The following is a 15553-nucleotide window of genomic DNA, read 5'->3' as shown; positions in this document are numbered from 1 at the left end:
AAGACTTTCAAAAGCATAAACTAGTTACATATCTATCAACAGGAAAAATGTATTTCCAGAAATAAATTTTATTCCAAAAAAATCTGTTTTTCTCCATGTCAGCATTTAAAGCAGGTGCCATCTTCTGAATAATTAAATCACAAGATGTTACTTATGTGAAAATCTTAGCAAATGAAACAAACAGAAACTGCTGGCTGCACTGTTGTCATTTCTTCTTGTTTTTTTGAATTATCCAGAACACCACATGGCTGGCTTGGAAGCTTATTTTCCAGATCACTGATAGCAATGTGATTTTTTGTTTGTACGTGTGAGTATGTGCTTTGTTTTGAAAGACATCAGCTTGAAGCAGTTTCAAATCTCTGGCAACAATTTCTTAAGGTGTATGTCATAAATGAGCTTTTGACCACATTTTTGCCAGGTCACTTGTCAAATGTGCTGTAGGGAGATATCAAGTTTCAGGGCAACCACAATCCACATTTATGAAACTACTTAGAAAACTATGTAAGAGTTCTGTGGATTCTATTAGGTGCTTTAGAACAACCAAGAAAACTTTGTTCTTTTTTATTAGCATATTATAGTCTCCAAAGAATATTGTATAAGTTCTTTTTCTAAAATAAGGTCCCCAAATTTTCTCAGGAAATTGCATGTGCTTGGAGTATTTGTTTAAGCACAATTCAAACCTGCAGGAGGTAGAAGTCTGCTGCATTTAGTGTAAAGTTAACTTTTTTGATTGCAAAAAGGTCAAAATTAATGAAGAAACTAGCAAATTCAAAGTTCCACTGAGGAACATCCCAATGATTTTAGCAATTCACTTGAAATGAAGGAGGAAAACCACCCCTTTTAACATTTTGAAGCTTTGAAAGCCTAATGGGCCATGCTACCTCCTGTAGTTTTACCAAACCAAAATTTGCAAGGACTGGGCTCATTAGCATTAAGTGGAAGCAGACCATTCAGCTCAGCAGTAGTCTTACAATGTTTTCACCATTACCGTTGATTTTGGTTGAAGAGATATTGCCATCTCAACTGCTACTTCATTTTCCTTATTGCTGTTCATATAAAATTCCTGTTATCCCCTGAATTAAATGCCCCTCCCTCCAAATGACAAAAAAACTTTTTCTTTTAACAAGTGTCCAAAATATATTCATTTTTCAACAAGGTAGATTCTTGAAGCAAGGCCATCCTTGTTATGTTTTGTTTATTTCTCCTTCTGTATGTTCCAAACTATTGGGTAATGGTTTGTGGATTAAGGAAGAAAATGAGTAATTAGAATATGGAGAATGTAGAATATTAGATATATAGATAACTTGTTTTTTTTTTCTGAGTCATTGCAAGAGATATTATTGAACCTTAAAATATTGGCAATTCATTAAATTCAACTGCTTTTAAGATTTTTGCATCTCATCATTTTAGGGGAAAATTTGGATTGCAATGAAAAACCCATGCATTATTTAGCACACACCCATCCAGGTTACCTGGTTCTGATTCTGTGGGGACTCCACCTTTCATTGCATTTGAACTATTTTAAAAGTTGTAGATAAATGATAGCAAGGCAAAGTATTTCTTGTCAGTCAACACATAAATAAATTCTGTTGGTCAAAGTTTCAATTGAATTCTTTATTCTGGAAGAAGCCAGTTTTACCTCTATTAGCATATTAATTTCAATATTCTTGATCTATAAATGTGCCTGTTCTTTGGATTATCCTTTTATCTGGTTGTAACATCTTAGTCCTTCATTAATGAATTAATATGTTCATTTTACATGTGTGTGAAAGTTATGCTTTTCATTTTTTTCAAACTAGAGTGATATTCACAGGATTCGCGTTATATTTCTATTTTGACAACAAAATACAAACGTATTCCTTAGGTTGTATATAGTTTAATTTCTAAAATTAGAATCTTTCTCTTGTTCTACTGCCCCAGCACAAACAGATGTGCATATAATTAGTATTTTGATATAAATTGGCTCAAACAACATTGCTCAAGATTAAAATCAGTATTCTATTGTGAATTTAAAAAAATGTGTATATATTCTGCTCTCCATTTCCCTAAGAATTCTGTTGATTGCAGATGCCTAGGAAATAGTCTTAGTGGATTATTCAAAACTTGGCAGGTTTTTGCAAAATGCTATATTAAAAAATACATATGATTATGACAAGATCCTCCATTTAGTGTGATGGGCCTAATATTATCACGGGCTGTGTGTCCAAAGGCAGTTGCACCCCAAAAGTTTTAGATGAGATGTATAATGTGATTTGTCTTTAAACCACATACCCTCTGGAGGCATTGGAAAATAAAAGGATGGCATTAAAGGAAAAAAATTTATCTACATATAAACAGTTACTTATATATAAATATAAATGTACATATAGTTGTTTGTGAAGCTAGTAATGTGATCACATCCTTTTTCTATTTCTAAGAAGGCTCATGGAAACTGAAACAAATTGGGAGTATTTTTGCATTGCACATTTGGCTCAAATCTGCCACTTAGTGGAAGTATAATCTTTAGCAAGTGACTTAAAATTTCTGAATATCATGTTCATCATCAATGAGACAATAATAACGTTTTAAAGTACATTTAAAGTCATAGTAGTAATGTCTGCTGAAGTACTTTGCCATCGTAAAATTCAAGGTAGAGATAGCTGTGACCCTTCAGGAGTAATTCTAACTGCCACATCTGTCTCTGAGGTGGAGCATGTTTCTTAGATTGAAGACCTTGGGGGAGTCATGGTATTCTTAAGAGGACTGTGGGAGGAGCTTTTAGGGAGATGACTGAAAACTATTCCTTCTTTCTTCCTCTCCAGGAAGATTGGAAAGTATTTATTTGATTCATTTGCCAATTTTTTTCTTTTTCTACTAAACATGTCCATTCCTAAATATTTTCAGTAAGTTTGGGATTATTAGACAAAAGCTTATATGAATGTGAAGGTATATGCTTCTTCAAAAGTTCGGGGGAGTACATTGACACTCTGGTGTTTGGATCAAATTACATTATCTTGAATGAATTATTCTTGGAAAATTTTCTCTTAAAATTCTTAAATTTCTGCCTGCCAGGCAAAAGCAAGTAATTATTTTCCAAATACCTAAATGTCATTTTGAAGTATCTCTATTTTGACCTATTATGTTCAGTGAGAAAATAGCTCTGCTTCATATGCTAGCTTTCAGGGTCTGAGACTTGATGCTTCTGTTTCCATGTGATTATTTGCAGAATAGAATTTACAAAGGGAGAAATAATGAGCCAGTGGGAAAATCAGATGTTTATTAGTGTGTGTTTTCATTTTTTGAGGGGGAAGGGATTCGGTAGATATGGTTTTCCCAGAATATCAATGACACCCATATTTCAAAATAGCCTGTTACACCAAGTACAGATAGTCTATTGTTTTGTTTATCTACCATATTGTTCCTTTTTATTTGGTTGATGAGCATAAATGGACAGATTTGGAAAAGATGGCTTAAATCATTCATTTGGGGTGGCTCTCATTTGCATATTATAACCATCACAAAAAAGGAGCTTTCAGCCAAATCACATTTTGTTTGGAAAGCAAGGTGTTTTTTTTACTGAAATTGTATCTGAATGCCTTGAAGTGGAGTATATACTCCCTGTCTTATACCCAGCTGTCTTATGAAATTGTACTATCTGCCTGGATGTTTAGCCTGAAAAACCAACAGGATTTCATCATCAGTCTCTGTTACTAACTTTGATGCATTTCAGCAGGTAAAAGTTCTAAATAATTGATCATAAAATCTTTCCAGAAAATTTCTTCTTTAGGCTAGGTGTAGTTCAGCTTGTTAGACTGAACTTTGGGAATCAGCAATAGAGAGAAAGGCTACAAAATGGATCCTTTTAAAACTGTAGCATCTAACATTTTCACCTGGTATTGCATTGGAGTATCTGAAAGATGTGAATGTGGTACAGTGGATGCAGCAGAAAATGAAGAAAGGAATAGCAGAAATATGTTTACTATTTCTTCCTTTTTCCCTTAAACTAATAGAGTTTTCAAATGAGTCAAATACATATTTTAATTGATAAACTGACTTTATATTCACCTATTGGAAACAGTACAACATATTTTTACATCAGATTGTGAAATACGGATGTTTTACTAAAAGACAGGAAGAGCTTGTTCCAGTCTTTAAAGTAAATACATATTCAAAGGATCTTAAGGCATACCATTTATTCATATTCATATCTATTGAAATACTGTACATCCACATACTTCAATAAATAGTTAAAAACCTGACCTCTTTTTAAATCATTTCTGAGTTTCAAAAAACAATTTTTATTGAAAAGATTAAATAGATAACTTTTGGCTGTGTCACAAAGCTAAGCACAATGGATAAATTAACAATTATTCAGTAAATTTGATCAATATAGATAATTGGCTTTGATAAATTTCTCAGAGTTTTCTGAGTTCACACACTGGGGTATTTATATATATATATATATATATATATATATATATATATATATATATATAGTCCTGAATTATCTGGTAATTTTCTCAGTTCTCCAGTCTACTTTCTAGATATAGCTTAAAAGTTATGATGAAGCATTAATCTTTCAGTTAAGTCTAAACTCCCCAAAAGTGGCTTTAAGTTTGACATTCTCTCAAATCTTTTAGTGTCACCCCATAACACAATACTGTAATTTGGGCAGTACTTTTTGTTATATAATTGCTGCATAATAGGAACTTAATGGTGTAACAGGACTTATGTTTCAAATGGGATCGTTGTAAAACATAATTACACCAGTTGCAGTTAAAAGAATGTAAATGTATTAAGTTAGCTACCCTAATATTCTGGTTCCTCCCTCCCTCCCTTCCTTTCTTCTTTCTTTCTTTTTTTTTGCTTCTCCCTTTACCTCTTTCCCTTTTCAGTCTTTTTCTTTTCTTTCTACTCTCCTTTCTCAACGGCTCTTTATTTTTCTTTTTTCTTTCTTTGAAAAAAATTCAGGGGCAACAAAAAGAGTCCCACAAATGAAACGCATGGAAATATAATGCTGAAATGAATAGCTAGAAAAATTGTTATAGATCAAAAGATAAATCAGTTTCATAAAACTGCTATTTTGAAATTGCAACAAACTTGTACAATCAGGACTGATAAAATGGAGTAATCAGACGTTTCATATGTCCATAAATGTAAAATCATCTACTTGAACATTATATGCAATACATTCACACAAGAAAGCAAATACTGTAGCCTTATTTGAACAATATTGAACTCATAAATACTCATGATTTCACTCTGTCCAGGGGCCTAACAACTAGGAATGCTGCTTGATACAGAAAAACATAGTGAATACCTCCTCTATTTAAAAAGTCACTCAAGAAATTCTCTTCTAACATAAAGGCAAATACATATAGCTACTGAGCTATGACTGTACTTCTGTCACATCCTATGGGAAAAACACCAGACTCCACAAATTCGGAATCATGACAACACTTTGAACTAATTATTTGGTTCATCCATAGTTTATACCTCAATTTACCTCACATTTACCCTATAAATCTTACAAAGAGGAGGTATTTTTAACTCTAGGAAAGTGATCACTGTATAATATGCATTCTTGATCTGTTTCTTTCTCCCAAACAATGGTACTGATGGTTAACACTTTTGTGGTAGCACCACTATTTCTAGTAAGTAGATTATCATGGAGTGTGCCACTTTAAAGCTGCAATACACACAAAAAATATTTTGTAGTTTACTCACCAATTCCACAAAGAATATTTTTAGAAAGCAAATCAATAATAATCAAAGTTAAAATGCCATATGTGTTTAAGAAAAACCCTATATCAGTCAAAATAATGTAATAAATTATTACAGTGGGTAAATTTAATAGCATTGTGCCATATTATTGCCATTTTATGGAAATATTGTACATTTATGCCTCCTCATCTAGGATTCACATTTCTAATTAAACCAGATTTATGGTGTACTTTGAGACTAAATTTTACTTACATTTTACTTATATTCATTTCTTTCAGGGCAAAATATTAGATATCTTAAATGTATACAATCTCTGTGAAATATCTTGTTTCTAACTATATTAGTAGGTGTTTTGTAGTTATTATGACTTGCAAAAGGGAACTATTTGCAGAAATCTCTCTAGGTATAGTGAAATTGGTAACTTTATTAAACCTGTAAAATGGCTTCCAAGGCTATGGTCTTTCTTTAGTAAAGAGTAACACCAACAAACTATTCTTGTAATATAATGCTTCTTAGAGTAACAGCATTTTCTTTCAAAAATGTAGTTTTCATTCTTTATAATAGAAATAATTTAATATCCATGATAAATTAATAATTAGTAGATTTTAAGATATCCTTCATCACTGGTGGCTGGTCTCCATTTGAACACATCTTACATATATCATATAAGAAGAAATAAAGCATGGTAATTTTTTTTTTTTTTTTCTTTTTGGCCTTGTTTGTTTGAGCTACTGGCTATAGAGAAAGATTTAACTGCAGAATTTGTTATTTCAGAGATTGATCTGCTGCATACCAGCATGAAATATTTGTTATAATATATTTTGGAGCTTTCTAAATACAATATGCATACCAAACTATCAACTGAGTGATGTTTTCAGATGGAAAATAGGCAAAATACACCTATCCACAGGAACACTATATCTAGCATACCAACTTACCTGCCACAGAACCAAAAATTTTGAGTGCTTACCAACTCATGTAATATTAGGTAATTGGACTTCGTGTCCTTTCTGACAAACAATCTTAAAAATTTTGGCCTGGAACAGTGAAAGGAAAAGTTGCTGTATTGCTAGGCAATCCTTTGGATAGACTGTACTATCATTTTAAAGGGAATTATTTCTCATAGTGGATCTAATATTTAGCTACAACTAAAGAAATCATATGGTAGATTTACCTGTACTATGTTAGTTAAATTGTTTTTCATCACAAAACTGAGTCATCGTGGGGCAAAATTCTCAAAATGTGGGAAGAGATTTTTACAGCTTGATAACTCCTTTGTTCTTTAGAGATAAGATATAGTTTAACTTTATCATTGTGGTTTACTTTTGCTTTCAAATTGTAGAATTTGGCAAAAACACTTTTATTAGTTGGAGATGAAGAGAAAATTATTATTTCATGAAGGCACACCCATGCTGAACTTACAGGAAAGAGAAGCAGAGCTGCACAGCCAGTTATATTACAAGGCTCATTCCTGAAACCTGAATATCATGCGAGCAGAAAAATCTAGATATGTTATATTTTGAAGAAATGATCTGAAGGCAGTACTATTTGCTTTTTTATCAAAAAAGAAAAAAATGCATCTTTGTAAATGTGGATTGACTCTTACTGAAACAGGGAAATGAATGCTTGTATTGCAGCCTTAAAGAATCACATATTCACTGCAATATTCGTTTTTTGTAAACTACAGCCTGCAACCTAGCAGACCACGACTGAATGCTTTTGAAAAGTTGTAGATTACAAACATGAAATCACAATTAATATCCTCTAAAAGTAATTTCAGAGCTTTCACATCTTAAAAAAAGGACAATGTGTACTGCTTCACAAGGTAATGTAGCTAATCAAAAAAAGAGTAGAATTAAAGTATTTACATAATGAGCAATTCTACAGAAGGCGATCATCCCCATGTAAGCACTGCTGATTATATCCCACGCTGCTTTTAACAAACTGTACCAGATTGGATCCAGCCATCAGCACTTTCAGAGAATCCTTAAAAGCCTTTTATGGGTCTTTAAATTTATTGTAGAATGGCATTCTTCAGGTAGAATATGCTGGTGAAAGAGGACAGTGTCAACACAAGGTACCAGCAGGAGAAAAGAACGTCAGCGCTCCCGGTAATTCCATACTGGGCTGTACTTGGAGCTGGAAAGAAATGGAAAAGAATAAATCAAAATCTAATTTGTGTCTTTCAAGATCTTAACAATAATCAAAAGGCAGCCGGGTGTACTGGGGAGAACACTGGCATTGGAGTCAGACAGACTTAGGTTCACATCAGGTTCTGCTGTATGACAATGTGTGGCCTATTTGACTAACCTCTCTGAGCTTCACTTTTCTCAAGGGCAAAATAGAAATAATATAATCCACCTGGCAGGGCTGCAGTGAGAATTGGAGATGAAGCACATGTAGCACATTGCACTGGGCTGGACACACACTAAGTATTCAACAAATATCAGCTAACATTATTATTCCTATTATATTCATGCAGATTTCAACTCTAAGATACCTGTTTTTGTTTGTTTGTTTTGATGGCTGCTATTTCCTTGTCAAACTTCCCATTTTGTTCCTGTATTGTTTTCCTAATTTTGTTTTGTTGTCTGTCTGTTTTCTTATAATTAAGAGGATTATTCTGAATTCTTTGACAGTTCATAGATTTCCATTTATCTAGGGTAAGTTATTGGAGCTTTATTAGCTTCCTTTGGTGCTGTCATATTTACCGGATTTTCCATGATCCTTGATTCCTTACATTAGTATCTGTTCATTTGAGTAATGGGGTTACTCTTCATATTTTACAGGTTTGCTTTGGCAGAGACAGTTTTTCACCAGTCAGCTCAGTTTGGGTTTATGGGTGTGTTTGCTGGTAAATGTCTTTGAGCAGGTGGGTTCTGCTATTCGGGTCTATTTTGGGTGAGACACCCTTTTAAAGGAGATGAAAGATGCATTGGCCTCTGCCAGTGGGGAGTTTTCTTGACAGTACAATTGTTGATTCTGTGTGAGATTCAAGGGCTGAGACTACTACTCTTTAGTAAACATGGAGCAAAATCAACTATTTGATGTTTTTATTTGCATCACAAATGAGTTTTAAACAAGGAGAAGATGATGAAGAAAATAAGTCTATTGTTGAACAGATAGCTTTTCAAGTTTTGATATGTAAGAAGCCTAATTTAAAACCACAAAACTCCTTAAATTATTTTCTCTTGTTCAAGACCTAGAACGATGTTTTATTTTTTTTAATATAAACAAATATTTAATTGGTCTGTTACCTTCTCAGTGACAGCTATTTCAGAGTTGTTTTTGCTGTATTTTTAAGAATCTTGAGTGCAATAAAACTGGTATAATAATACAGGACTAATAATAAGCAAAGCACATAAAATGATTTCATAAATAAGAAATAGATCTTAAAAGCCAAGCACACAAAGCAAAGATAACATTTTTATATCATGACAATTTAAATAGTACATTAAGTGGGTAGAGTATAAAAGACTCTCAAAACTCCTTACTCATCCTTTAAAATGCATTTTTGGGGCAATCTTTCCTGAATTCCTTCTATTTCTCCAACAAGCTGAGCAGATTACCCTATTGTGTCATTAGGTCACAATATGTATTCCTTTTTATACAACTATCATACTGCATTGCAAATATTTGTGTACATATCTATTTCTCTCACCAGACTGTAAACTCTCCTAGGTCATGTTTTATTTATCTTAGTGTTTCCAGACACAATGTCTGGCAAGTTCTGGTACACAGTGGATATTCAAGAAATATCTGTTCAATGAACAATTCAATTAAATAAATAAATAGGTCAGAGTTAAAAGGAGTATGTCTCTCCTACAAAACAGAATCTCTTCTGAAGCAAGCCATTGTCTATAAGCTAGAGAATCTACCATATGCTTTCTTTCATTCATTCAGCAAATATTTATTAAACTAGGTACCAGGGACTGTACTAAGTACTGGAAATACAATATATAATAAGGTGGGTATGATCCTTTTGTTACTCAATTTCATATATCTCCATATATATTCCTTTTTATCATATACCTTAAATGCCATCTTTTTCTCCAATGTGCCTTTGTCTTCTACTCAGCCTCCTATTGTTTTAGACATGACAAATCTATATCATATTTAAAAATTAAATATTACTTTGTAATTAACAGTATATATATTTTTCCATGGATGTCTCAAATGGATGTATTTTTTAGTTGTTTGTGAATGCAATACTTCCATTAGTCCTAAAATAAAGTAGGAGCCTTTTGCAGCACTGTTACTTGCAATTATTGAATATTATCAAAAATGTACTGTAAAGTAGCTATTGACAATTAGTAGGCCCCAAAATAAACAGCAAAGTTAGTTAAGGGAATGTGAGGTCAGATATCTAATGCCAAGTCTTATATCATGTATCATCTTTAAGTATACATCGAGCATCGTTTTTTGGTCCTGGGAATTGAACACAAGCAAAGATAAATAAAACTCAATCTCCTCTCAGGAAAGTTTCATTCTAGTTGGAGATATAAATAAAAAGGCAAATATTGAACATTAGGATTTATATAATCACTATAAGGATAATGAATGAACACGGGAGGGCTCCCCAAAGACTCATGGCAGGTATGTAGTCCAGGCAGCAGACACAGTAACAATTATTTTTTATAAAATGCGGTGATATACACATATTAGTACATATATATATCTCACTTAAAAAAACTACAACATAGTAAAGTAGCCCATTGACTTAGGTATCTTATTATTATGTAATGTTTATCTCATTGACTGATATTTATTATGTGTTTTGGGGGGACTTGTAAACTGAGTGATTTAGAGTACAAGGCTAATGGTACTAAAGTTAGGGGTCTTAGTGCTATTTGGGCCACTTAGATTTGCTTGGCATGTTAAATCCCAATCAGCTATTTAAGAAATTATAGAAAATGTTAAGAAATTAAAGAAAATAACTGTTAGCTATTAGAAATTAGCTTTAAGAATCAATTCAAATATCATCTTTAAAAAGTGAAATGTCTTTATAAAACCATATGAGAAATTAACTTGGCATTATATTTAATATCATATTTACATATCTATCTTTCCGCATTAGACCAAGAATGTCTTCAAGACAAGATTTATTATATGTATATTTTATCACTGGTACAGAACACAGAGTCTAGTACTTAGTAAGTGTTCAATTAAGTATTTGTTGAATGATGATAAAGTTCACATCCATTTCCAATATTATCACCATAAACACATAAGGGGACACAATATCTTGACTTCTTTTTTCAGAAGAATACTTTCATGACCATATTTTATTCTTTCTTCTCTTTCTACTTTTAGACTCATTCTTACCTTCTAAGACCTGTACAGATTCAGAATACCTTCCTTCAGCATTTCAGCAGGACCAGGAAGAAAGATCATGAGGCAGATTATAGGGGAAGAGCATGTATCAAACTTTGTAGCATCATCCTCTTGCAGCAAAAGACAGCGAGTATAGAGTAACCTGGGCCCCCATATATGGTCCTGAATTTGAAGACATCCAGCTATGTCTCTGGGATGGTCAGATCTGTTGTATGTTCCCTGCCATGTTTTTAGTTGCCTGTGAATATCATACTGCTACTCATTCTAAGTAGTAGTAGAAGGGAAAGGGCCTGTGATCACAGGTGTAGTTGGGCTATAGTGAGGGTTTGGTTTCCTTCTGAGAGATATGAGAAGCCACAAGACAGTTTCATGCAGAGGAGGCTAGCTGAAATTTTAAAATATACTCTTGACTACTCTGTGGACAGTAGATTGTACTAGTGTAGGCAAGAGTAGAAGCCTACGTTAGCCCCAACCTTCAGGGGTTTCCATTGCCTGTGGAGGGAAGCCAAAGTTGTGTAGCTCAGTATTCAGGGACATCTATTATCTGGTTCTAGTCAACTTATCCAGACTCATACACACTGTTAGCTCCAGTCACATGAGCCATTTTCTAAACACATAGAGTGTTTTCATTATTCCCTGTCATTTGCGCATACTATATCCTTAAGCCTAAAAGGTGTTACTTCCTATTCTCCTTCTCCACCTATCAAAGTCCTATTCCTCCTTAAAGATCTAAAATACCACCTCCTCCATAAGGCCCCCCCAATCTCTCTAATAAGAATTGTTAGTCTCCTGCTTATACCCGATTTCATAAATATATCCTTTTTTACTTATAATAAATTATATATATGTATAATATATATGTAGAAAGATATTTATATCTTTCTCTTCCACTGGACTATAAGCATGTTGAAATTATGGAACATTCCTCCTTGTCATATGTGCATTTGTATCTTATATCAAATGTGTTTAACAGATGTATTTTGAATTGAATGTGGGAAAATATTCCTAAATATGATTTGTGTAATCCATGACCACTTTGATAAAATACCCTATTTCAATAGTTGTTCCTATGATTTCTTACTCTTAAGGCAAAGTGTGGAAGGAGGAAACTTCTGTTTCTTTCTTACTACCTATTTAATTGTCTTTGGTTTCCGAGGAGAAGAATGAAGAAAGGAGAAGACATTTAAATTGAGAAAGAAAGGAGAAAGAAAAGGGAAGGGAAAGGAGGAATAAAACAAAAGGGTGAAGATTTAAAACTAAGAGAGAGAATGAGAATACCCAGCCCTTGAGCAATGTGTTAGATGCTTTCAAGTTTGCCATTTTATTTAAGAAAAAGAAAGAGAAAGAATGAATGAAATGGGGTATGTCAGGGAGGCTACTTTGGTGTGGTTTACAGATCAGAATTTAAAACAAAGAACAGAAAAGTTTGGTTGTTATTCTTCCCACTTTCCTAGTAAAGCTAAAGGCACTCTAGTTTTAAAATATGATGTGCATAATACATGGACGGTAGATCCAGATTTGGTTCAAAGTCCAGCTCCACCTCTTTCTAAATAGACTAACCTAGGCACGTTTCTTAGCTGTGCTTAGTTCAGCATCCTCATCTGCAAATGAGGATTGGTAGTATCTCAAAAGTGATCATGAAGATTAAATGTGCTGATACATTTAAAGTACCCAGTACAATATTTAACACAAGATAAACACTCCCTCAAGTATTATCTAAACGCTATTCATTTGCTCATTCATTTAGCAAATTTAGTGTGTGCTATGTGGGAGGCATTCTCTGAGTCACTGAGCCAAATAGAAATGCCTCCTGTCCCCATAGAGCTTTCTCTTTAGCTTGAGATGTTTTCCCTGGAACAAGCCTATTTTACGTCATTCTTGATCTATACTTGGATAAATCAATGTATCTTTGGTCTTACAAAGCTGTCCTCCATTTTATCTTACAAAAATATTTATTCTCTTCATTACCTTGGCTTCTTTCAGAGGACTTTAATTTAATGCCAATTACTGCTAGATAACTGGCCAGTTTCTTCTGGTTTGCAGGCTCCTTGAAAGCAGGGAGTATGACCTCTTCCATTTCTTCTTTTCCTCTGTCTCTTCCCAAGAGGAACAGTATGGTGCATGACCTTGGGTGTGGTTTCAGGGCTGATCTAATGCCAAGTTTGGTTTCAGAGGGGCTCTCAGGCATGAAGCAGAAGTGTGTGGGCTATGTGTGGGGTCCAGGCCTTTGGGATTTCTCCCCGTTGCCAACAGGAAGATCCAATCTGCGCTTTAATACATATCTTACATCTTGTCTAATTATGATTATCACTTCCAATTACTTACAGCTGCTGCATATTATTTTCAGTCTTGGCAGTTTTCCCTTGTATTGCTCCAGTTTTTATTTTTAGGCAAAAGCAAATGTAACTGTGAAATATTTAGTTTGGTATAATACCAATTACTTGCCTAGGCAATTTCCTTAAATTACTGAAGCTTTAACTAAACTAGCTTTGAGTCATATTTTTAAGATTCTTGTTGCAATCTTAGGTAGAGTTATTTAGCCACATTAACTTTGCTTCCATAAGAAAAACCTGTCCTCAACTTACATTTTACTAAGGAAGCTTATACCTTAATGGGAAGTGAACTATTTACACCTAAATTAGATTTCAAATAAAAGAAAGTGATTAACGTGGATTCAAAATAGAGTGTATATTAGTCTACTGAGAAATTATGCACCATGGATTCAACCCAAAACACAGTGCAACTCTGTTTCATTACATACTGTGGGAGGAGTTTGCTTGAAAGATAGTTTAATCCTCTCTTTAGCAATGTCCACCACCCCTTAACACCATCAGCTGGTGTCAGGGATAACACATCAGAGGCTAAGATCACACCCAGATTTTTTGCATCATTTAATTCTGCCTAAATACTGGGTGGAGATTAGGGGAAGAGAGGAGCACCAGAATGGGATATGCTTTACAACTGCATGTACAACTTTTGATTATGGTGTCTGGATGAATCATGCAAGCCTTAGCACAGGCGACATCATCTTATTGTTCCTTTCTGCACTATTTCTTATGCAATAAAATGGTCCACGCCCTAAGATGGGATGTTCTGCATTAAAGACACAGCACAAACCATGTCTTCTCAGGAACCATCCCACACCTATGGAACAGTGATTTCCAGGGGGGAGGGTTTTGTTTGTGTCATTACTGCATGTTCCTATACTATAGACCCTCTAAGATCTTCTGCCTCCCCTGGGATTGGAATTGAGGAATGCCTGAGTAGCATAGCTGTCATGTGGTAGGGCTACCAATGTATAGATTTTTAGTTGTTTTTACTCAACACACCTTTATTGTGCCATACATTGTTTCCTGAAATACAGAGAAATAAACATAATATAGTCCACTTTTCAAGGAGCTCTCAGTCCTTCAGAGTAAGGCTTAATTTGTGAGCCTCTACAACAGCTAGCTCCACTCGTATTTAGGGAAAGATTTGGGTAGCTGGCTTCGAATTCCTGCCAGTCAGTCTTCTTTTTTATCTTCTTTAGAAGGAATCAGGCTAACAAGTGCACATTTGTGCGCTTTTCGAAAATTAGAGGCCTAAGTTTATAGAAAATCTGTATTTCGATACTTATCCTAACATTTTAGATTTTTACTTTTTCATTTGGTCAAAAACTGAATGCCGATCTTTAGAAAGTTCTGACATTTTTTACAAACTGATCCTTCACAAGCATAAAAGTGTACAATAATTTTCACAAAAAGTACCTCCATTTTGTGTTATAAACAATGAGCAGAATGGCTAGAGAAATCACACCATTCCTTTCCCTTTTGACTCATGGAATTTCCCTGCGAGCTTGTTCTTAGTAACTACTAAGGTATTTCTCTGGCAAACCACCATCCTTGAATCCTTTTCTACTTGCTAAATAGCCATTTTGCCAAAGTTCACAGTATATAATCCTATTTACTCAGCATAAACTACATTAGGAATTTTAAACATATGTTTGTCTCTGTTATTACCTATATTCAGAAATCTGCCTATTTGTAGATAAATACTTTTTTTCTGCAAATAACCAGATGAAACTCTCCAAGGCTATTACCTCTAATTTGAGTGAAAGAGAATAGGTAAGCAATCACCCAAATGGAAAGAAATTCTGCTGCCTTTTTTTCTGTCCTTCACAATCATTGAAAAAAAATTTCACTCTGTATTATTCATCAGCATCTTCTAAATGTGTTAGATATTTTTATTTTTTGCAAGTCAGAAGTGATGTACATGAATCTATAGTAGCTCTGTTTTGAAGTATGTTGGCAACAGAGGTAATTTTGTAGAACCCGAAATGGTTCTTTGAACTCGGGCAAAGTCCAGTTTTTCATTCCAGGTTGGTTTGCAAATGGGTTCTTTATAAGTGTCATTACATATTTTGTGTGTATGTGTGTGTATATGTGTTTTAAAAGCTGCCTTTGTTGTGTGAAATATATACACAAACATACAATACAAATTGCCTTGACTATATAGATTTTAGTTTGGCCCTTTAAGG

General features: G+C 33.9%; 1 protein-coding gene across 1 annotated transcript in view; it reads right to left on the bottom strand.

Annotated features, from left to right (window-relative positions):
- Nucleotides 1–7717: 7717 nt before the first annotated feature.
- NEGR1 (neuronal growth regulator 1) overlaps nt 7718–15553 on the bottom strand; it is a gene marked incomplete at both ends in the record, with an annotated part of 906787 nt that continues 898951 nt past the window's right edge. Inside the window, one exon of the mRNA XM_082653283.1 lies at nt 7718–7842. Within this exon, the coding sequence (XP_082509409.1) occupies nt 7718–7842 (125 nt within the window). The remainder of the gene's footprint in view (nt 7843–15553) is intronic.

The sequence above is a fragment of the Grampus griseus genome (assembly GCF_964374135.1).
Source record: "Grampus griseus genome assembly, chromosome: 1".
Taxonomy (NCBI): Eukaryota; Metazoa; Chordata; class Mammalia; order Artiodactyla; family Delphinidae; genus Grampus; species Grampus griseus.
This window is presented reverse-complemented; position numbering and strand designations above follow the sequence as displayed.